Genomic DNA, 21,842 nt, shown 5'->3' with positions numbered 1-21,842 from the left:
ACGCGGGCTCGGGGCATCCGAGAGAGCGCCTAAGGTTTGGGGACGAGGATGCAAAGAGCAGCCCTGCTGAGCGCCCCCTTCCCCACTGAAACATGCCCCCATACCAGCTGCTCTGCGAAGCAGTGGTATCAGGACTAGAAAAAGCCTTCGGGGATGGCGAGACCATACGGGGGTTAAAGGGTTAAGGGCTTGGTGGCCCAGGAACCCTCCTACCCCCACCCCGCACAATTATGGTCCTCCTAAGCCCTGTCAGGAGTAAATCCCTGAGCACCACCTGGTGTGGCCCAACACCCATCCACCCCCGCCCCCACCCCCCAAAAAACAAGGCGTTTTTAAGCAGCCAGGTTGTTTTCCGGTGCTGGGTTAAGGCCGAGTCACTGAGCAGCCGGGAAGGGGGTGTCAGATACAGTATCTCCAGTGTTCCCTAACAGTGGCTGCTCCTTGTCACCACGTCCCCTGCCCCTCTCCCATGGTCCACCCATGTTCGCCCAAGTAGACCAGACTCTGGACAACTGTGTCTAAAATGTCTTTATTTAAGCACAAATATTGAGACATAACATATACATTTGTACATGGAGAACACCAGAAAGGATTTATAAACCCTTGGTCACTGCCGTTCACCTTCAGTGGCTCAGGGCGGGCGGACCAGCAGCCCTGAAGGTCTGGAGCCCGGGAGAGAGGTGGCTGGCCGGCTTTTTGAGAAGCCCTCATGGTTTTTGGAAGACGGGATGGGAACCCCACATGGCAGTAACAGCCTCTGGGGGACCCTAGACTCAACTGAGTGGGGCCTGGAGGACTAGCCTGGGGCCCTCAGGAAGTGGGGGGGGGCCATCAGTCCCAGCTAAAGGAAGTACTTCTGGACTGACTCCCGTGTCCTGATGCCTCATGCAAGCTAGGTAATGGGCAGAGAGGGCACCCTCGGCCAGACAAATGACAGTCCGCACCTCCAGGACGCAAGGAAATGGGCCAAACCAACCACCCCAGGTCAGACCTCACCTTTCGAGAAGGCTGTCAAAGGCTGTGTAAGACAACAGACGACAGACAACAATCTGCCTACCCTCCCTCCCCTACAATCCCAAAAGACCCCATTGCACATTCAGTTAGTCTATGGAGGGAAGGGTGGGGGGGCTCAGGGAGGGCCCAGCAAGTATAGGCTCTGCCCACTGGGGATAGGGGAGGGCCTGTGGGGGCTCCAAGTCTGTGTGTAAGAAACACAGACAGGGAAGCGCCTGGGGGACCAGCGTGAGCCTGGAGACGGAGAGGGTGACATGGAGACAGAGTTGGCCACAGGCCCACGACGGCTCTTCTAAAGGGATGCCCTTCCCGCACATCCTTCCAGGCAGGGCAGGAAGTGGGGCCACCTCTGATACCACAGGCTGGGTCTGTGCAGTCAAATTTAGGTGAGGCCAGACCAGCTGGGCAAGGAGCACAGTCCCAAGACCTGGGCGAAAAGAAAACTCCAAGAGCTCCAAGGCCTGGAGCACAGCTGTGGGAAGCCTGGGTCTGGCCCTCGGCACTGCGTGGTCCCCAAGCACCACTGGGAGTAGCCCCTGAGCACCGCTGCCAGGCGTGTCCCCAAAATCAACAGAAAGAAAACACCGGCTGGGTGGGCCCAGGTCAACCAGGGATCTGAATATGTGCGTGTGTATGTGCATGTGTGCATGTGTGTGTGCGCGCGCACATGTGTGTACTGGGGGGAGCTTAGCCCCATTGCTTTCAGAGAGACAAAAGGACCCTACCAGACCGAACTGCCACCAGAGGAGGAAAGACAGCTTTGTTCCTTTCCTTCTCTCTTGTGGAAGACAAGTGCCAGGCCCTCCCTCCCGTCCCCCTGGGCAGAAGGGAGAGGCAGCTGAGGAAGGAGCAGGAGCCACGGCCAGATCCACCCGGGGTCTGTGCCGGGCTGCACCCCTGCTTAAGGCACCCATGGAAAGTGCAGCTCAGAAGGCAGGCGAGGAGGCTGGGGGAGGCGCCCCAAAGGCCTAGTTCCCCTGGAAGGCGCCCCGGGCAGCTGACGAGGCGGTGCTGCGGAAGGTCCTGCTGCTGAAGATGCCCTGCGAGAACTCCTCCTGGGCCTGCTGGAAGCTGGCCCCCGTCCTGCGGTACAGCGAGTGCACCTGGGGGTGGGGGGTGGGGAACGAAGTGAGAGGAGCCCCCCTGGCAACCTGCCCCCCTCAAGGTCAGCCGGGACCCTCACACCCTGCCTGACCGCCCACCCAGAGCCTTGGGGAAAGCCCGCTGGACGTGGGGGGGACCAGGGCAGGAGTTGCCTCGGACGGCACCACTCACCCGCTTCAGCAGGAAGAGCGAGAGCACGGCGCAGAGGGTGAAGAAGCTGGCCACCACCATCATGATGATGGACACGGCCAGGTCCTCCTTCACGATGGACAGGGCTGCGATCCAACCACTGCAAGGACAGGGGAAGAGGGCGGAGTGGGCGCAGCCCCCAGGAGGGGTCTTCTCCTGGGCCCACACCCCCACACCCCTGAAGGTCAGGGCTTCAGGGGCTGTGAGCGCCCTGCTCTGCCTGCAGGAACCTGGGTCCGCTTCATTTCTGGGTTCGGGTGCGTGGAAAATGGGCTGCCTCGGGAAGCCCCCACCGCCCCCTGCTGCAGGTCTCAAACATGCCCCACCCGGGCCATTCTCAAGTCACGAGTGCAGTCTGGGGTGTCCATTCTCCACCTCTACATGGCTCTCTTTCTCTCCTGTTGTATTCCTAAATTAAGCTATTTTACTTAAAAAATAAATGGAGGCCAGAGAAGTCATCCAGCTGTTAAGGTGCTTGCCATGCATATGGCCAACCAGGTTTGATCCCCGGCCTTGGAGAGGGTCCCAAGCACCCTCTCAAGAGCACAGAAACAGGAGTGAGACTCAAAAGCCTTGCCAGGTATTGTGTGAAACAAAACGAAACAAAACAAACTGGGGCCGGAGAGACAGTACTGGAGGAAGATTCTTGCCTGCACATGGTCAACCCTGGTTTGTTTCTGGCATCACGTAGGGGGTTCCCCGAGCCACCAGAAGTAGCCCCTGAGCATGCCCTGGGGTGGCCAGAAACCCTCCCCCAAAAGAAAATCCAAATCAGGAGCCAGAAAGGTAACACAGAGGGCAGGGAGCTTGTATTGCAGGCAGTCAAACCGGGAACCCTCATGGTCCTACAAGCACCACCAGGAGTGATCCCTGAGTGCAGAACCAGGAGTAAGCCTGGAGCACTGTTGGGTGTGGCCCAAAGAAAGTGGGGAGGAAACACAAGAGAAGGTACAACGCAGGTGAATCTTGAAAATATTACACCAAATTCAAGAAGCCAGATACAAAAAGGCAAAGGCTGTACTGACTCCACTTGTAGGAAACATCTAGAATAACCTAGAACAGGTAAATCACACGCAGAACGCCATAGGCTGCTGGAAGAGACAGAATGGAGACGCGGAATACTAAGGGCTGCTGAGCAGACAGCGGAACACGCTTCCCCTCTGCAGAGAGGGAACGGTCCTGAGGGTCTGAGAGCACTAGGGCTAGTACGCAGGATCTGTGTACGGGAGTCCCTTTCTCCCCTGCATCATCAGCCAGTGATCCTTGAGCACTGGGTTGGGAGCAAGCCCTGAGCAGCACCTAGTTTGCCCTCAAACCTTTAGCTGTCCCAGTCAGGAATATGACTCCAAGCACTATGAATGTACTGAACTGGATCATGTGAATGGCAAATATGAGCTGAACTGTCTATGTGAAAAATAAGATGTTATTTTTGGTGGTATTACTTTGGATCACACCAGCAGTGATCAGGGCTTATTCCTGGCTGTGCGCTCAGAGATCACTCCTGGCAGATTCAGGGGACTGTATGGGGTGCCAGGGATTGATCCTGGGTCGGCCATGTGCAAGGCAAACAAACACCCTAGAAGCTGTACTAATACTCCCCGCATGAAGCACAGGTGCCTCTGAAAAAGCCACAGCTTGGGAAGGTCTGCAAAGGCCAAGGCAGCCCCTGCAGCGGCCCCGACCCCAGGGCCCATCTGAGCCAGGAGCAGCTGCCTCTAGAAGGATGTGAGGAACGGGAGAGGCACTGTCCCACGCGGGGCAGCAGAGGGCTGAGGCTGCGTTCACCCACCGCCCCAGAGGGAAGAGAGCAGCGGCCCCGGGTCAGAGCCCCTGCCCTGCCCTGCGGGAGCCCCACTCCCGGCCCCACCGAAGCTGCATTCCCTGAGCACAGCCCGGGCCTCACCTGTCCCCCAGGCCAGGGATGCCGACCAACTGGATGATATAGATGCCTATCTGACAAAAAAATATGAAAAAGAACACAAAGAAGCTGAAGGAGTTGTCGGACCTGTGGAGAGAGGGAGACAGAAGTCACAAGGGGGCTCGGGAGAGACTCTCCTGCCCTGGAGGTAGGACAGAGCACGTGTCCGGGGACCAGCCACTCACCCCACGCGCGCAGGCCCAGACACCCACAGCCATAGTGTAAAGGACTTCCCTGCTCTGCCCCACAATGGAAGGGGCCAATATTTCTGGTGTGGGGGGGTCACCTGGCAATGCTGGGGGCCACCACGGGGACCCCTGGTACTGGGGGCAGAGGAAAATGTTGGAAGCATCACGTGGTGCTGAGTATGGGGCTCTACCCCGAGCCACATCCCCAGCCTGGGGCCAATGTCTGAGCCCATCCTTGCACAAATGATAAAGGTGTTCGACACATGTCCTGTCTCCTCGGCACTTATCTACACTCATAACAGGCAAGACAATCTGAGTCAGAGCCTTTTAAAATTATTACTAAGACCACGGGCCTAGGTGACAGAAAACATACTGAGGTTTAAGGGACGCAGGACAAAACCAGTGCCATGAGCACCTCCATCTCTGCACCGCACTCCTTTTTACTTTTTTTTTTTTTTTTTGCTTTTTGGGTCACACCCAGCGATGCTCAGGGGTTACTCCTGGTTTTGCACTCAGGAATTACTCCTGGCAGTGCTTGGGGGACCATATGGGATGCCGGGGATCGAACCCGGGTCGGCCGCGTGCAAGGCAAACGCCCTACCCGCTGTGCTATCGATGCACCGCACTCCTGAGGGCTAACTTGGGGTGCAGGCCTGCCTGTGATGTGGTCACAGGGTCCAGCTGTGGCCTCTTCCTGGGAGCATTAATGCTGAGGCACAACTAACTCCCAAGGCCCAAGGGGTCTGTGAGAGACCCACTGACGTTCACAGCATCAGGCGGGAGAGGCTGCCAGGACTGAGCACATACTTGGGGAAGCTTCAGGCTCCAGCCCTGGCCCCACAGGATCCCTCAGACAAGCTGAGTGTAGCAAAAACCCAAAACACTAGAGTCAGAGATGTGTCTCAGAGGGGAAGCACATGCCTGCCATGCTGGAAACCCGGAATCACTCCCCAGCACCACAGACAAACATGAACTAAAATAAAATACTTTGGTTTCTAGTCTAGGTCACCAGTCAAATTCTGCCACTGAGGGACAGCTCAGAGCTCGGACCATCGCGGACATATCCGACCATCTCCTGTGCCCACTCCCAGAGCAGACCTCAAGCCCAAGAGGGGAGGAAAAGGGCGGTTCACCCACCCCCTCAGGGATGAACAGGGAAGAGCCCAGCAGACACTTGGATGGGGCCCCTGGGGGTTTGGCCCGTGGCCAGATCCTGATCCCCACTCACCTGAAGGCCTTGTAGATGGGTCGGTACCAACACAGGAAGGCACAGGGGGTGAAGATGAGAAACCACAGGATCGAGAGGCCAAAGTCGACCCCCTTGCTGGTGTCCACCAAGAACCAGGCGAGGCAGGCGAGGAGGTTCAGAAACAGAGTCACCGAGTGCACTGGGGACAGAAAGTGGGCTGGGCTGGCGCAGAGGCCAGTGGCGTCCCTCCACGCAAGCCCCGCAGAGTGGACGGCGCTGGGCTCACCCCTTGCCTGCTCGCTACCTTGGCAGGGAGCGCCCAACCCTGGCTTTGGGGTGCCTCCAAGCCAGGGCCCGGCTTAGTTCCAGGGCTGACAGCACATGCCGGGGCAGGGCCTCGGAATCGTGTTCCTGCCCTGGATAGCTCCTCCCTGGCCCTGGGGGGCCCACAGGGGACCCGGAGCTGTTTCCGGAGTGGGAGTTTGGGGGCACACCTGGCAGTGCCCTGGGGATGACACGCAGTGCCAGAATTTGAATCAGGGCTGTGGCTGCCACAGCTGAACCCAGCAGACACCTCACCTCCCTCCCCTCTCTAGCCCCGACCCCCAAGCCTTCCATCCTCATGGTCCCACACCGAGAGGGCAGTGCTGGGACCTCACCTCAGAGGCCCGTTAGTGCCATCAGCTCCGCAGGAACTCCTCCCCTCCCCTGACCCGGGCTGCCCTGCCCTCTGCAGAGAACCCAGGGCAGGGAGACGGCCAGTCATGGGGGCTGCGGGTCCCCCACACCAGCCCTGCAGACAGGTGTGGGCATGTACGTGCACTGGGGGAAGCAGCCTGAGCCCGGACAGTGCCCACCCTGGCTGCCCACTCCTGGGGAGCGCCTGCGGGACTCACGCATCCAGAGATAGTAAAGCATCTTGCAGATGCGCTGGTAGTCGGCCGGGATCTCTGTGGAGAAGTCCTGGTAGAAGCAGGGCTTGACCGGGCACCAGGAGGGCAGGGGGGGCCAGTTGTTCTCCCTCACTGTGTGGGAAGGAAAAACAGGTAAGGCCAGCCTGGGCAGTAGCATGGCCAGGGGCCAAGGGCACAAGTGGGCCAGGTCACGGGCCTAACCAAGGCGCCCTGAGGGATGACAGTAACTGGGGGCTCAGGGTCTTTGGGGCTGAGCTGGGCAAGGGTGATGGGTCAGGAAGAGACTCCCCCAGACACTCATGCCAAGAGAATCCATTCTGAGTATGCTGGGAAAGACACAGCCGACGTGACAGCTGTGGGGTGGGGTGAGGGCTCCCACACTTTGCAGCTGTGCTGGGGAAGGCAGTTGGTGGAGCAGTGCCAGGGAGTGAGCCCAGAGCCTGTCACACGCAAGGCCTGCATCCGACCGCTGACCTACGCTCTGAGGCCTCTATGTGATAATTTTTGCTTTGCTTTGTTTGAGGGCCACATCCTGTGCTGCTCGGGGGACCATGCGGGGCTGGAGATAGAATCCGGGCCCCCCACATGCAGAGCAAGAACTGCAGCCCCTGGGTGGCATCTCCATCCCTGGCTCCCAAGTGTGTCTGTGGTATCAGGGGTCATTCTCAGGAGTGAGGAATCCCGGGTCTAGGACCCCCCGTGCCCGGTCCCACGGCCATGCGGAAGGTGCTGCTGGCCCCCTCACCCTCTGTCTTCCTCGCCCCCGAGCCGGCCCTCACCGTGCAGGCTGGCCGCCGTGTTCTGCAGCTCCCGCTCCTTCCGCTCCAGCTCAGCTGCCTTCCTGTCCAGCTCCTCCTGCTGCCGCAGCAGGCTGGCCTGGGCCGCGGAGGCCACAGCCTGCAGGGGGTGGCCAGACACGAGACCAGAGGGAAGTCAGAGGGGTCCTGCCCCAGTGCGGCGTCCCAGATCCCTGGGTCTGGGGGACTGGAAACCACCACAGGAGACCAAGGGGACTTGTGTCCTTCTGTCTTGACAGCACTGCTGGACCCTCAGCTGGACCAGGACCTGTTTCTCCTTTACCTCTGCACCGGAGATGGCACAGCCAGAGACCTGGCGGAGTTTGGGGGTGGGGAGGTGGGCTAAGGGCAAAGCGGGAGCTCCCGGGAGAGTCGGCCAGACAGAAACCCAATGCCTCACAGAAGAGTCTGAAGATGTGGATGAGATGACTTGCGAGCACCGAGTGGGGAGAGTGGACCGGCTAGACTGGAACATCAGGGGATTGGGTCCCAGGGCGCACCGGCACTGTGGCAGATGCACCAGGACAGCCCCTCAAGCTGCAGAGTCCGAGCTTCCCCAGGCAGAGCAGGGCTCTGGGTGGGCACTGGGAGCACCGCTGAGGCTGGGCAGAGCTTGGTCTGGGCCAGCCTTGCACCCAGGGGTCCTGCTCTTGGGGCCAGGCCTATACACACATCTGCAGACCAACTTCTCCAAAGAGCCACGGGACCCTCCAGAAGGAAGACCCAGCACTGGGGCAGAGGTGGCCCCAGGACTGACTACACTATCTACCACACTGAGGGGCTCAGCCTGCACTGCCCAAGGCTAGGACTTCAGCTGAACTTGGGCCCAGCCCGAGCCGAGTAAGAAAGGCTGCTGCCCAGAAGCTCGCCTCACCTCCACAGAGCCCTATGGCCCCGGGAGGGGCCCAAGAGGAATAACACGTCCAGAGCAGGCCCGGGCACATAGTCTCATCACAGACCCTTGGTGGGAGCCGCCTGGGACACCCTAGAGGGCTGATGTAGCGTAGGCACCAGGTGCTGGTTCTCGCTGCAGTTCTGCCTACCTTCATATGCTTTTGCATGGAGCTGTCTCTGAGAATACTATCTCCTCCCAGCAGCCTCTGCCTCTCCGAGAGCTCGCTCACTGCCAGGAATCAGATAGGCAAGAATTTGCTTGCCTGTCTAAGATGCTGTAATATACAACTCCACTGTGGTCATGCGCCTGCGGGGCCAGGAAGGTACGGGGGCAAGGCAATGCGGTGGTGGAGAGCAGTGTGGATAAAACCCCGAGTGTCTGGTGAAGGGGTTAGACAGAAAAGCGTATGGGTAGGAGGATAGGTGGGTGGCTGGATGGGTGGGTAAGTGGATGGGTGGGTGGACTGACAAATGGGTGGGTGGGTAAGTGGATGGATGGATGGGCGGATGGAGGGATGGATAGGTATATGGATAGATGGGTGGAAGGACGATGGATGGGTATATGGATGGGTGGACGGATGGATGGATGGGTATATGGATAGATGGGTGGACGGATGGATGGATGGGTATATGGATAGATGGGTGGACGGACAGATGGATGGGTATATGGATAGATGGGTGGACGGACAGATGGATGGGTATATGGATAGATGGGTGGACGGACAGATGGATGGGTATATGGATAGATGGGTGGACGGATGGATGGATGGATGGATGGATGGGTGGATGGATGATGGATGATGCAAGTGATGATGGATGAACAGAAGAATGGGCGGAGGGATGGATGAGTAAGGGATAGATAGACAAGTGGGTGGGTGGATAGGTGAATGGATGGATGGATAAATGGGAAAAGAGGTCAGTGAGTGGGTGGGTGGGTGGGTGGGTAGGAATATAGACAGGTGGGTAGGTGGCTAGATCCTGGGGTCTGAAAGAATAAACCAAAGGCCCCAGCTGGGACTTGAACTGGCACAGCAGAGGCAAGCCTGCTCTGAAGAGCACAGGCCCAGGCTAACTTTTGGTGTGCTAGTGGGCTGGGGCTGGGACCTTCCACTCTGTAAGTTTCACTTCAGCTCCAAAGAGATGAGCAAGGGGGGCCCTGAAGGAGCACCAGGGTTTACAAGGCTCTGTGCCCCTCATGCCCTCTCTCCCCCAGCTCAGGCTTCAACCATTAGGGGCGTTTCCCTCTCCGGATAGGAGGTGCCAAAGGTGCCAAAGGGCAGTTTCCCAACGGTACCTGGGGGCTTGGCTGGGTCGGCTCCACAGAGGGCTGGAGCACAGCGGGCTGAGAGGGTCCAGGGAGCTGCGTGACAGGAACCGTTGTTGCTGCATTTGTCTGCAAGGGGCAGAGAAAGGAGGGAAGTGAATGCGCACAGGCACCCTGGTGGGCCATGTGGCAGCAGGTGAATGACAGCCCACCTTCTGGGCTCCCTCTGCAGCTCTGGGCCAGCCAGTCCAGGTGTGCCGGCACCACTGGCTTACTGGACCCAGAGCTGTGGGTATCACCTGCCCTCTTCAGGGAGGGCCCAAGGGGAGAATCAATGACCTCCTGTCCTTAACTCCTCACCCCAGTTCACAAGAGAACCATCCCTTTGGGGACTGCAGCCTTGCAGAGACCCCGGGCCTGCCCTCGGAGAGAGAACTCATGAGAAGGGGGTGCTCACCCACCTCGGAGAAAGGGTTGAATTCCGAGAGGCCGCCCTGCGGGGCACTGGTCAGCTGGGTCACAGATGGATCCTGGGGAGGTGAAAAGAGCCATCAGCTGGGAAGCAGAGAACCGGTCAGCTCAGCCGGCCCACCCCAGGCCTAGCAGTGACGCCAGGGATGAGGGTGCTCATGAGGGTGCTCACTGGGGGCTGCTGGCATCTCCCCCAGTGCCCTAGGGAGCCTCCGAGGAAGGTCCTGTGTGTGCCGGCCCAGGCTGCAGTGGGCTGCTCGCTCCTTCCCCTTTTTGGAAAGGAAGGGGCATTCCGGATGAAACCTATGCTTTTATCTCCAGAAAGCGGGCTCCTGAGCTCCGTTTTTCAAAGTGGGCGGGGGAAGAAGGGGTGTGTGTGAAGGCTTGGGGAACTTGGTGCTGCTTTTCTGTTTTACAGGCAGCACGGATTCCTTTGATTTCTCTTAAAGGATCCTTGAAAGCAGCTGCCGGCTGCCAGGACTAACTTGATGCCATCAGACACACCTGCTAGGAAGGAGGCTGAGTGTCCACTGAAAGGCCAGAAAACGCTGGTGGCTTATTTTCCTTTCTGGACCCTTTTCAAATACATGCAACAACGTGCTCGGAACACAGCCACTCCTGGGCTCCTCAGTTCCCCTCCCAGCGGATCTCAGCTGGCAGCCAGGGACCTGCCATCTTCGCCCAAGCAGCCTCCCTGCACTCTGCCTCTTTTATTTGTATTATCATTGCATGTATATGGTTCTGGCTCACTCCTGGTGGTGCTCAGAACTTACTCATGACTCTGCACTCAAGATCACTCAATGCGCAGTGGGGTGCCAGGGATGGCACTTGGGTTGAACGTGTGCCAAGACAAGTGCCCTAGGCACACGACCCGTGTGACATCTCACACTCTACACCACTGATAACCAGGAGTCGCACAGCACACAGTAAAGCAGAAGGCACCCAATCTCGATTAAGAGAATATGAACGCATAAGGCTTAACCTGTAACATGTAAGTAACCTCTTATACAGGGGCATTGTGAGTTCATGGTGAGATACAATAGTCACACACTTCCTTCTAAGGAAATATTTTTGTTTATCATTTTTAGCGAGTTATTTAAAACAATCAATACAAAATAAATTATTCAGGGCTCGCTATAAGGGCAGGCTTGAGGGGTGGTTGGGAAAACTGTAAATAATAGTGGTGGGAAGGTACAATAGTGGTGGAATTGGTTTTGGAATACTGAATGTAATGAATCATCATGTACTACTTATAAAGATAGCACTGTAGCACTATCGTCCCGTTGTTCATCGATTTGCTCGAGCGGGCACCAGTAATGTCTCCATTGTGAGACTCCTTCTTACCGGTTTTGAATACCCCACGGGTAGCTTGCCGGCCTCTGCCATGTGGGTGGGATACTCTCAGTAGCTGGCCAGACTCTCCGAGAGGGACAGAGGAATCGAACCCAGGTCAGCCACGTGCAAGGCAAATGCCCTACCCGCTGTGCTATCGCTCCAGTCCAATTTTAACAAGACAAAATATTAATTTTCAAATATTTATAGTTCAAAGAGGTATTAAACCTCTCCCCTTATTTTCATTGTAGAGTATTATTTCCATATGAAAATTTCCTAGGCAACCAAATTTTATTAATTTCATTTGTACTTTCCCTCACTGAATATCCAAAGTAGAACACCAGTTTGAAATTTTTACCTATACATTGCTATCAAGGAATTCTAATTTTCTCATCAGAGTTTAATTATTTTAATCATCATTAAAATGATTCATCTTTCTCAACAAATTTAGTAACTTCTTTAATCAAGATTTTTATTGCATTTGGATTAAAAACATTCTTTACCACAGTTGCAATATATTTATAGCATGGTCCCTTAGTTTCCATGTTATAAAACATTAATAGGACATTATTTAGGCTAGAATAGAATTATTGAATATTATTAGATACATAGCTAAAACATCATACAATAGGTAGTGCTATATAAAACTAATTTTTGACTTTGTGTCTTTGTTTGGGGGCACAACAAGTGGTACGCAGGGGGAACTCGGCATACTTTTAAAGATAAGTCCCCTTCCCACTGTACTACCACTCCGACCCCAAGTCTCTCTAATTTTTTTTTTTTTTTTTGGTTTTTGGGTCACACCCGGCAATGCACAGGGGTTACTCCTGGCTCTTCACTCAGGAATTACCCTTGGTGGTGCTCAGGGGACCATATGTGATGCTGGGATTAGAACCCGGGTCGGCCGCGTGCAAGGCAAATGCCCTACCCGCTGTGCTATCGCTCCAGCCCCAAGTCTCTTTAATTTTTAAAGTGGCCACAGCCATTGGGGCTCAGGGGCCTTGGGATCACTCAGGGTGATGCTTGGTCACTGCGGGTGATGTCTGGCCTTGCCCTCTGCGGCCCTCCTCGCCTCCCCAGGAGGTACAATGTGGCATTCCCCACCCGGAAGGCTCCTGTCCCAGGACAGAGTGCCAAGGGGTGTGCTGCTGCATCGGAGAGGGCTGAGCCCCACTCCGAGTCTAGGTCTGTCCCCAGACACGATGCAGTGGCAGACAGGGGCGGGCTCGACCCAACACCTGGAAGGAGGCCTGACATCCCTGACAAGGGCCATGTGACCAGGCGGCTGCTTCTGTGCCTTTGCCTCCGGACTTCCGAGAGCAGATTCCCGTGGAGGAAATCCCCAGGCAGGCCACAGGTGGGGCCTTGAGGACCACACAGCTGGCCGAAGAGGGCTGGGGTTCCGGTGGCAGTGGGAATACAAGAGCAGCTGCAGGGCGCTGGCTGGCTCAAAGTGGGTCAGCAAGGTTTCAGAGGCAGGGAAGAGCTCAGTTTCACCTCCTCAAAGAAGAAACCTAATACCCTCCTCCTCTCCCTCCCCCCCACTCCTAGCGCCTTCTCCTCCCGCTTCTCCCCAGACTCCAAGGAGGAGGGCGGCTCAGGCCCTCTGCCAACTCCATCACAGAGAGTGTCACAGCTGAGCTCTGGTCACTCAGCAAACAGTCACACAGTGTGGGGACACACCCAGACCATCAGGGTGTGGCTGCTACCCTTCCGCTGTCCACAGTTGGCATGAAAAGCCTGGGTTCCATCTGTGACACTTCACCAGTCCAGTTCTACCAGTAGGGACCCCAGGGCACCCAGCACCCCAGCTCTGCTGGATTGGTTCCCTCCACAAAAGGAAAAAAAAGCAAACAAAAACATACACACACACTTTATTTTTTTGCTTTTTGGGTCACACCCAGTGATGCACAGGGGTAATACTCCTTCTGGTCGTGCTCAGGGGACCATATGGGATACTGGGAACTGAACCCAGGTCGGCTGCGTGCAAGGCAAATGCCCTATTCGCTGTGCTATCGCTTCAGTCCCAATACACACACACTTTAAAATTCTGTTTTGGGACCATGACCAACAATGCTGCGGGCTACTCCTGGAACAGTGCTCAAGGACCATGGACACAGTCCTCTGGGCACCACCATTCAGTGTTAGCCCATGATGCTGGGCTCAAACTCAGAAGCCTGCACAGCCGAGGGATGTGTTCTGCCACGTGAAATATCTCCCCAAGCCCTCAACATTTGTTTTATTTTATTTTCAGATTTTTATGCCACACCCGGCAGTGCTCAGGGCGTACTCCTGGCTTTGTACCCCTCAACTTTTATTTTTATTTTTAGGCCACACCCAGTGATGCTCAGGGGTTATTCCTGGCTCTGCACTCAGGAATAACTCCTGTAGTGCTCGGGGGATCGAACCAGCATCCCATATCACGCCAACCCCTTGACATTTATTTCTAAAGGGAGCTGTGGATGTCACTGTAGTGATGTCTAGAACCCTCTAGAAAAATGGCTTTCAAAGGACCTGGCCTGGCACTTGAGGCTGCCAAGACTCCTTTCAACACTCCTTCCTGTCCTCACAGACTCAGACACTCGCCATTTCCTTCCAGTTCATCTGTTCGCTCCCTACACAAACCAGCCCTACCCAGCACAGGGCAGGGCACCAAGGAAAAGCCACAGGCTGGCCCTTACAAGAGACAATGCCTGACCAGGTGGAGGCAGCACAGTCAAGAGGCCAAGACAGCCAGAGACAGGCTCTGCTGAACCCGAGAGCTGGGAACTGAGAGTTGGGAAAAATTTAGCTAGGACTGAAAGGAGAGGCAAGAACCACATAAAGAACACACCCATAGGAAGAGCGAGGCTGGCTACAGACAGGAACAAGGAGTTTTACACAGAGACAGAACTTCCCTTTGTCTACGGAGAATTATCCAGGGCATAGTAGCAACCATGCTACTCAACTATCTGAAAGGCATCTGGATGGATCCTCAGGAGATAAGTTAGCTGAACTTGAACTTGATGGTTTTAATAGACTTTTTTTTTTTTTTTTTGCTTTTTTTGGGTCACACCCAGCGATGCACAGGGGTTACTCCTGGCTCTGCACTCAGGAATAACTCCTGGTGGTGCTCGGGGGACCATATGGGATGCTGGGAATTGAACCCGGGTCGGCGCGTGGAAGGCAAATGCCCTACCGGCTGTGCTATCGCTCCAGCCCTTTAATAGACTTTTAAAGGCAAAATAAGCAAACCAAAAAAAAAAAAAAAACCCACAAACAATCCCAACACACTTGGGCTAGAGCTGAAAGCTTTTTGTGAAGAGGCCCAGGTTTGATCATTAAGTCAGGAGTAGTCCCTGAGCACTACTTGGTGTGGGGAGGGAGGGAAGGAGGAAGGAAGGACTATTTATTTTTGAGTCATACCTTGGCACACAAAGGCCTTAGTCCTAGCTCTGTACTCAGGGGTCACTCCTGGTGATGCTCAGGGGACCAGGGGCGGTGCCTGCCAGGGACAGAACGAGAAAGGCCCCGGGCAAAGTCAGCACTTTAACCTGTACCATCTCTCTGTCTGCACCCTCTCCCCACTCGCCTGTAAGAACAGAATCCTTTAAAAACACTGTGGGACCGAGTGATAGTATTGGGGTTAAAGCACAGAGCCAACCTGGGTGGACCACGTAGGACCCCAGGAGCAAGCCCTAAGCACCGCTGGATGTGGACCCCAAAGTAACACCGTAAGGCCGGGGCTAGAGCACATACAGGGCACCATCGAAATACAGACACAGAAAGGATAATTACAGGTGGTCAGAGAACAGTGGGAGGCTCTGGAGAGACTGGGAGGGACTGAGTGAAGGGTCAATAGTGCCACCAGGGGCCTTTACGGTAAGTGATCCTGAGGGGCTGGGGATGTGGCTCAGAAGCCAGCATCTGTCTGTTCCTGGGTTTGGTCCCCAGCATCGGTCCAAAAAAAAAAAAAAAAAAAGAAATGAAAAGGAAAGAAAGGAAAAGAAAAGAAAAGAAAAGGAAAGGAAAGGAAAGGAAAGGAAAGAAGCAGGTAAAAGACCATGGAAGAAGGGAACGGGTTTTTCAGGAATGGGTGTGTGGGAGCAGGGAAGGATCTGAGAAGACACTGAGTCAGCCGGGGAGGCCCAGAGAAAGGGCCTGGTGGGGATGGCTGGGAAGCTGAAATAATGGTGTGCAGTGCAGGAAAGGTGACGGGCGAGTCCTGAGCGGAGACCACAGGTGAGTGAGTGCTGTGGGGCCAGAGAAGTGCTAGAAGTCTCTATTGTACAAGGTGAGCTCAAGAGACCAACTACAGGGCCAGAGCGATAGGTGAGGTGCTTGCTTTGCACACGGCAGGCCCGGGTTCAATCTCCGGTATCCTACATGATCCCCAAGCTTGCCAGGAGTAACTTCTGAGCATAGTGCCAGGAATAAGCCCTGAGCATTGCCGGTGTCCTCCAACCCCCCCACAAGAACTGAGTCCCAAGCCAAAGTAATAGTACTGGGTACCTGCCTGACACATGGTCCACCAAGCTCAGTCCCCGGGACCTCAATGGTCCTCCACGCCCCACCAAGAGTGATACCTGAGTGCAGAGCTAAGGAGTAAGCCCTGAGCACCACCAGGTGTGACCAATGAAACAAAACAAAATCAAACAACAACCCCAAACAAACTGAATTCCAGGATATCCTGAAACATACAAGCCAGGCAGTGACAAGGCCCTCATGTTCCAGTGGAGAAGAAACAGGAACGGGATCATGGATGGCCCCTTGCCCGCACACCTGTGGGCCAGGTTCCATCCTGGCACCACTTGGGTCTCTGGGGTCAGCCAAGAGTGACTCCTGAGCACAGCCAGGTGTGGCCCCCCAAAAAATTAACCCAAAAAATAGGCAAGAAAGTAGACTCTCAGAGAAACTTGCCAAACAAGGGTCCCAAGGGGCAGATGCGCACGAAGCTGAGAGTCCCAAGCGAGTCTGGGGTCTCGGTGGGGAGCAGCGGGTGGCTGTGGTGATGGCACTCACAGCAGCAACTCTCCATTCTTTGGGCTCCTGTCCTGAAACTCTCCTCTCACTGACCTGGCTCCCATCCTGTCCACTTCAGCACCAACTGCCCAGGCGACCCACTCTGACCATGCTCACCGCGCCACGGAGGGGACCCCTTGACTGGGTATGGGGGGAGGCAATGCTCCTGCACATCAGAGGCTCCCACAGGCCCAGTGAACCAAGCCCTGGCCAAGGCTGAGGAGCAGCAGGGGCCACGGGGAGGTGGCAGGGACTCGAGAGGTCCTGCTGTCCGGGCCACACCCTACTCAATCTGAGTAAGCAGCAAGAACCTCCCGCTGTTTTCAGATCTCACGAGATGATGCTCCTGTCTCAGGAAAGTTTTGCCTAGGGCCTTGGTAGGTCTGGGATGCTGGGCATTCCTGCCCACAGCAGCCACCTTCCCGGCAAAAGGCACAGCACAGAGACTTGGTGTAATTCTGCTGAAGTCTGACCATGGTTGGGCCACCTCTTTCTCCATATCCAGGAGAGAGATGCCTGGAGTCCCAGGATCTCAAAGCCTCCCCACTGAGATTAGTTTTTAGCTCCAAGGGGGTAGCGTGTGCAAGTGATCATATGTGATGGGGCGGCTCACAGACAAGGCAAGACGCCCTGCAACCAGTCCTGGTGCCCTCAAGACCCTGGTCTTCTGTGTGGGATAACCCGGCACAGACACCTGGGAGCCAATCAGCCCTGGCATCAGCCGGCCCATCTTTGTTTGAAGAGGGGTCACTAAGACAGGAAATGGTCCAGACTTTCGGAGAACCTTTGGGAGCAGCGTGGTGGACTCAGTCCTGAGTAGGCACCCACATACCAGGAGTGTGCAGTGCAGACACACCCCAGTTGGTAGCAGGGTTGGGGAGTGCCAACGGAGGTTGTGCAAAGGACCACACTGTGGGTGTTTCCTGCTTCCTCCCAGGAGTTGGTCAAACCCTGACTGCACCTGAGCGACTTCACTTTCCAGCCTCAGGTCTTACTGGGCAGGAAGTTTTCTAATAATCCTGAAGTGAAGCGTGTGCAAGGAGGAGGTCATAAAAGTCGTGCCACTAAATGGAATGGAGGTGGCAGGCTGGTGGGGTGGGGCAAAGAACACAGACAAGGAAGTTGGCTGGAAGTCACACTGTAGATTTGGGGTTTTTATGGTTAACAAGATTTGTATATCTTCACGGAAAATGGACTAAGAAATGATTCTGTTCTTCATTTAAAAATGTTTTTGCCGGTCAGGGATCAAACCCAGGTCTCATGCATGCAAGGAATGTGCTTTACCCTTGAACTACACGCCTGGACCTTGACTGACCACAGACCCGACTTTCAGAACTGGTATGACTCAAACACTTTAGAAGATGTTGCCTTAAGACGACAGTACGGGGGGCTGGAGCGATAGCACAGCGGGTAGGGCATTTGCCTTGCATGCGGCTGAACCGGGTTCGATTCCCAGCATCCCACATGGTCCCCTGAGCACCGCCAGGAGTAATTCCTGAGTGCAGAGCCAGGAGTAACCCCTGTGCATCACCAGGTGTGACCCAAAAGGGAAAAAAAAAAAAAAAGACAGTATGGGGGCTGGAGACAGTACAGGGCTCAAGGCTTGCATGTAGCTGACCCCTGTTCCATACTCAGCCCCATATACAGTTCTCGGAACATAACAAGAGTGATCCCTATGCACAGAGCCAGGAATAGCCCCTGAATCATGCTGGTTATGGCCAGACCTTCTCCCAAATAAATAAAATAAAAATAAAAAGCAGAATACAAGTCAGAGATATGGCTCAGTGACAGGGCATATGCATCACAAGTGTGAAGATCCTGGGTTCAATCCTTGGCACACCACCATCTGTTAATATTCCATCTCTGTGCACGGGAAAAGTAGACTGGCTAATGCTAATTTATTTCTTCCACCAATACAGAGAACACTTGTAATGAGAACCCTGGGTATGGCCCAAAGCCCTTGTCCAAAAAAAATGGTGTCAGTGGGGGTGCTTTCCTTGGTTATCCTAAAATAACCCCGGCAGACCACACACGCCTGATCCCAACAGTGGGCTCCCAGACAGCGCTGTCCCGGGGCTGTGAGCCAGGTCTGGGCCCTGCCTGCTGCCTCTGGCACGTCCCAACCTCCAAGGGCTGTTGCTTCCTCCATCTCCATATGGAAGGGTCAGAACAGATGTCCAGACTGTGTCCCGTTCTAGTCTTTCACCACGGATGCGGAGTGTCCAGTGTGGTCTCAACCCCTCTGGGAAGGCTGGCGCCGGGCTTCCACGCCCACCGCAGCTGAAGAGCTGCTCTCCTGCAGCCACGCCAACACCCTGGGTAAATGAAGCTGCCCTCTCAGCCAGTCACCCGAGGGCTGACCCCTCCTAGTGAGCCAGCCCTGGCAGGCAGAGAGGCAGACTCTGCCATTCCGGGGAGAGGGCAGCTCCAGGAGTGAGGGTTTGGGGTCCCATGGCCAAACTGTGAGCCCTTCTCCCCTCAGCTGTGTGTCAAGAAGAAAACTGCAGGGTATGGGGAACTGGATTGTAGTCAGTAAGCCCTCCAGCCCGTGCAGGCCCCTCCACCAGATACTGTTATAGCCAGGACTTCAGCTGCTTCCTGTTCTGCCACATCCTGGGGCTGCCCGATGGACGGGCTATCTGGCTAGAATGCAGAAGTGACTTCCACAGAGTCCGCACTGTCATTTCTGGGACTGCTGATGTGGTTGAAGACTTCCAAGCTGCTAGTAATTCAAGGCACAATTCGGGCCAGTTATCTTGCCCGCGGTTAGCACGGGGACCAGGCTCCCCACACCTTTTGACAGCTGCCTGCCTCTGGCTGTCAGGCAGCACTAAACATCTTATCTCTGATTCTGACAGGAGCGAAAAATACATTTAAGGAAATACAGGGCAAATCAGCACACAGCCTACACACTGAAAAAGCCTCTCAATCCTCACTCCAGCTCCAGTATTAGACAGCAGTTTTGAGTTAAAACAATCACCAGAAGACACTGGTAGAAACAATGCAAATAGTCTTTATTTGCAGAACTAATACAGATGACTGAGTGCATCAGATAAGAGGAGGTTTCTGCAAAGAGTGTCAATAAAAGTAAGCTGGAAGTTGGGTGTGTAAGCCAGGGTGTGTGTGTTTAAGCTGGGGGGGAGGGTGTGTGTGTGTGTGTGTGTGTGTGTGTGTGTGTGTGTGTGTGTGTGTGTGTGTGTGTGTGTGTGTGTGTGTGTGTGTGTGTGTGTGTGTGTGTGTGATGTGTGTAAGCCAGGGTGGGTGTTTAAGCCAGGGTGTGTGTGTGAGTGATGTGTGTAAGCCAGGGTGGGTGTTCAAGCCAGGGTGTGTGTGTGTGTTATGTGTGTTCAGAATTCCCTGACATTCTAAAGAACTAAGAAACAAACCTTCACTTTCCTGATCCATGAAATTATTTCTTTCTGGTCTCCATAAGTCACTACTCTGACCCTCCGGAAATTGAAGATGGGAAAATTCAAGCTGGGAGAAGCTGGGAGGGTCCCTCCAAGGGCTTCCCTTCCTTCCCTGGCAGGAAACTTTAGAAAGCCGCCAATAACCAAACTCGAACACAAGCAGGACGAGCTCAGGTTCCTGGTGACATCCTGACAGAGCAGCGACCTCAGCCCCACATGTCACCAGTGGGCAACAAGCAAGCTCTCCACAAACTGGTTTTAAGTAGACATAAGATGAGCTTTGGCAACAGGAGGAAGTACCAGCCCTGGCTCGTGCGTTCTCAGTGCAAAGGGAGACAGACTTTGGTGTTGGCTCTCCTCCTCCAGTTTTGCTCGGAAGGTGGGGCCAGCTGACAGCGTGCACAAGTCCCCCACACCAACACTCCCTGTGATTCCACACCCTCCTAGACCCCGGAGCCAGGTGTGGGATTCTTAACAAGGTCACCTTTCAGCTCGGGTTCTCTTGCCACTCCCTCCACGACCGTCCTTCCACGCCCGACCCATCTCTGGAGTCCTCCTATCCCTTTTGCAGGCCAGTCGAGCCTGTTGGGGCTCGAGATTTCCCCCCACTTCTCCATCCTGCTCGGGGCTGCCACTTCCTCATGATGTCGGGGTCCCTACCTCCTAAGGGACTTAGGCAAGTGCCTCCGCAGGACTCCCCCCACCCGCTCAGATGAAGCCTCAGAGATGCTGGGCCCCTGGTGGTGTCTGCCCCCGTCTCCTCCCACAAAACTGTCCCTTCGGAGGGGGCTTCGCGAAGTTAGACGGGCCCCCTCCGCTTCCGAGGCTGCAGAACCCCGCCCCCTCGGCCTTGCCACCTGCTGCTGGTCCCGCCCCCGCGACGCAGCGATAGGCCGGTGCTCAGAGCCCGCTCTCCCTATTGGGCAGGCAGCCCGTTCCTCCTACGCCACGTCTCTCGGCTCGGGCGAAAGAGGCCCGGGCGGCGGCCCTCGGCACTGGGGGGAGAGGCTGTGAGTTAGGAGGCTTTACCTGGAAGGGGTTTACGTCCACGGGGTCCGCGAAGGGGTTGGTGTCGAAGGACGACATGGCTATCGGCGGCCAACGGGCAGGCTCCGCGAGTGCTCCTGCCTCCAGGCGCTCAGACCCAGCAGCGCTCGCCTGCCACAGCCTCCACTTCCGGGAACGAATTGGCCGTTCTGGCGCAGGCGCAGCGACCGGAGGGGCGTGGCCCGTGACGTCACAGACACCCACCCCCGCCCTGCCCACTTCGGAGCGTGTGATTTTTTTTTTTCCTAGCCTTCTCCCAGATTAGAGGACCCTAAACAGAATCAGAACCCTCCCCCACTTGACGTCTCAATGTGATAACTCTCACCTCTGTGTTGGAAATTCCCCAAAGTTGGGGAAGTCTGCATTGGTCTAGGCAAGCCTCTGGAGTGTGAGCCTACTTCTAAGAGATGGGATGCATTCCTGATGGGAGAGGACTTAGAAGCCCTGGGAAAGAGGGGTTCTTTCCAAAAGAACCCACTACAGATGACCCTGCTTTCTGTCGACCTTTGCTCTGGCTAGGACAGAGAGAGAGGGTACACGGTTAAGGCTCTTGCTTTGCATGCTGCACACCCAAGGTGGATCACCCTCACCACACGGTCATCTAGCACTGCAGGGAGTGATTCCCAAGCACAGAGCTCGGAATCGCCCCTGAACACCTCAGGGTGTAGCCCCCTACAAAAAATAAACTTTAACTAGATCTCGCTGGGGCTGGAGGGATAGCACAGCGGGTAGGGCATTTGCCTTGCACTCAGCCTACCTAGATTCGATTCCTCTGATACAGACCTCGCTGAGGGGCCAAGAGATAGGTAAAAAACACTTGCCTCAAAGGCAGCAGACCCGGGTTACATCCTCACACCCCATATGGTCTCCTGAGCACTTCCAGGAATAATTCCTGAGTGCAGAGCCAAGAGTAATGCTTGAGCATCGCCAGGTATGTCCCAAACCTCCCCCAAAAAGAATGCAACTGAAGGGCTTGGAGTGAGAGCTTAGTGGTTAGGGCATTTGCTTTGCACACAGCGAGCCCAAGTTTGATCCCCAGCACCTTAGCAGATAGTTTCCTGAGCCCTGCCAGAAGTGATCCTCAAGCACAGAGCCAGGAGAAAGCCCTGA

General features: G+C 55.4%; 1 protein-coding gene across 1 annotated transcript; it reads right to left on the bottom strand.

The window, feature by feature from the left end:
* Positions 1 to 1,174: 1,174 nt before the first annotated feature.
* On the bottom strand, positions 1,175 to 20,860 carry SCAMP2 (secretory carrier membrane protein 2). Its single transcript, XM_004611743.2, has 9 exons — positions 20,715 to 20,860; positions 9,933 to 10,001; positions 9,502 to 9,600; positions 7,296 to 7,413; positions 6,499 to 6,627; positions 5,642 to 5,801; positions 4,211 to 4,312; positions 2,290 to 2,407; positions 1,175 to 2,117 (listed from the first exon to the last, which is right to left on the bottom strand). The coding sequence occupies exons 1-9, from the start codon at positions 20,769 to 20,771 to the stop codon at positions 1,983 to 1,985; spliced, it is 987 nt and encodes a 328-aa protein (XP_004611800.2). The 5' UTR covers positions 20,772 to 20,860; the 3' UTR covers positions 1,175 to 1,982.
* Between the last annotated feature and the right edge of the window lie 982 nt (positions 20,861 to 21,842).

The sequence above is a fragment of the Sorex araneus genome, chromosome 3, assembly GCF_027595985.1.
Source record: "Sorex araneus isolate mSorAra2 chromosome 3, mSorAra2.pri, whole genome shotgun sequence".
Lineage (NCBI taxonomy): Eukaryota > Metazoa > Chordata > Mammalia > Eulipotyphla > Soricidae > Sorex > Sorex araneus.
The sequence above is the reverse complement of the archived record's forward strand: the minus strand, read 5'-3'. Positions and strand labels throughout refer to the sequence as shown.

Coding starts and splice junctions, on each gene's coding strand:
- SCAMP2 (XM_004611743.2), bottom strand. CDS start 20,771: ATGTCGTCCTTCGACACCAACCCCTTCGCGGACCCCGTGGACGTAAAC. Junction 6,628..7,295: donor CACGGCGGCCAGCCTGCACG/GTGAGGGCCGGC, acceptor CTTCCCACACAG/TGAGGGAGAACAACTGGCCC. Junction 5,802..6,498: donor GCTTTACTATCTCTGGATGC/GTGAGTCCCGCA, acceptor TTCTGTCCCCAG/TGCACTCGGTGACTCTGTTT.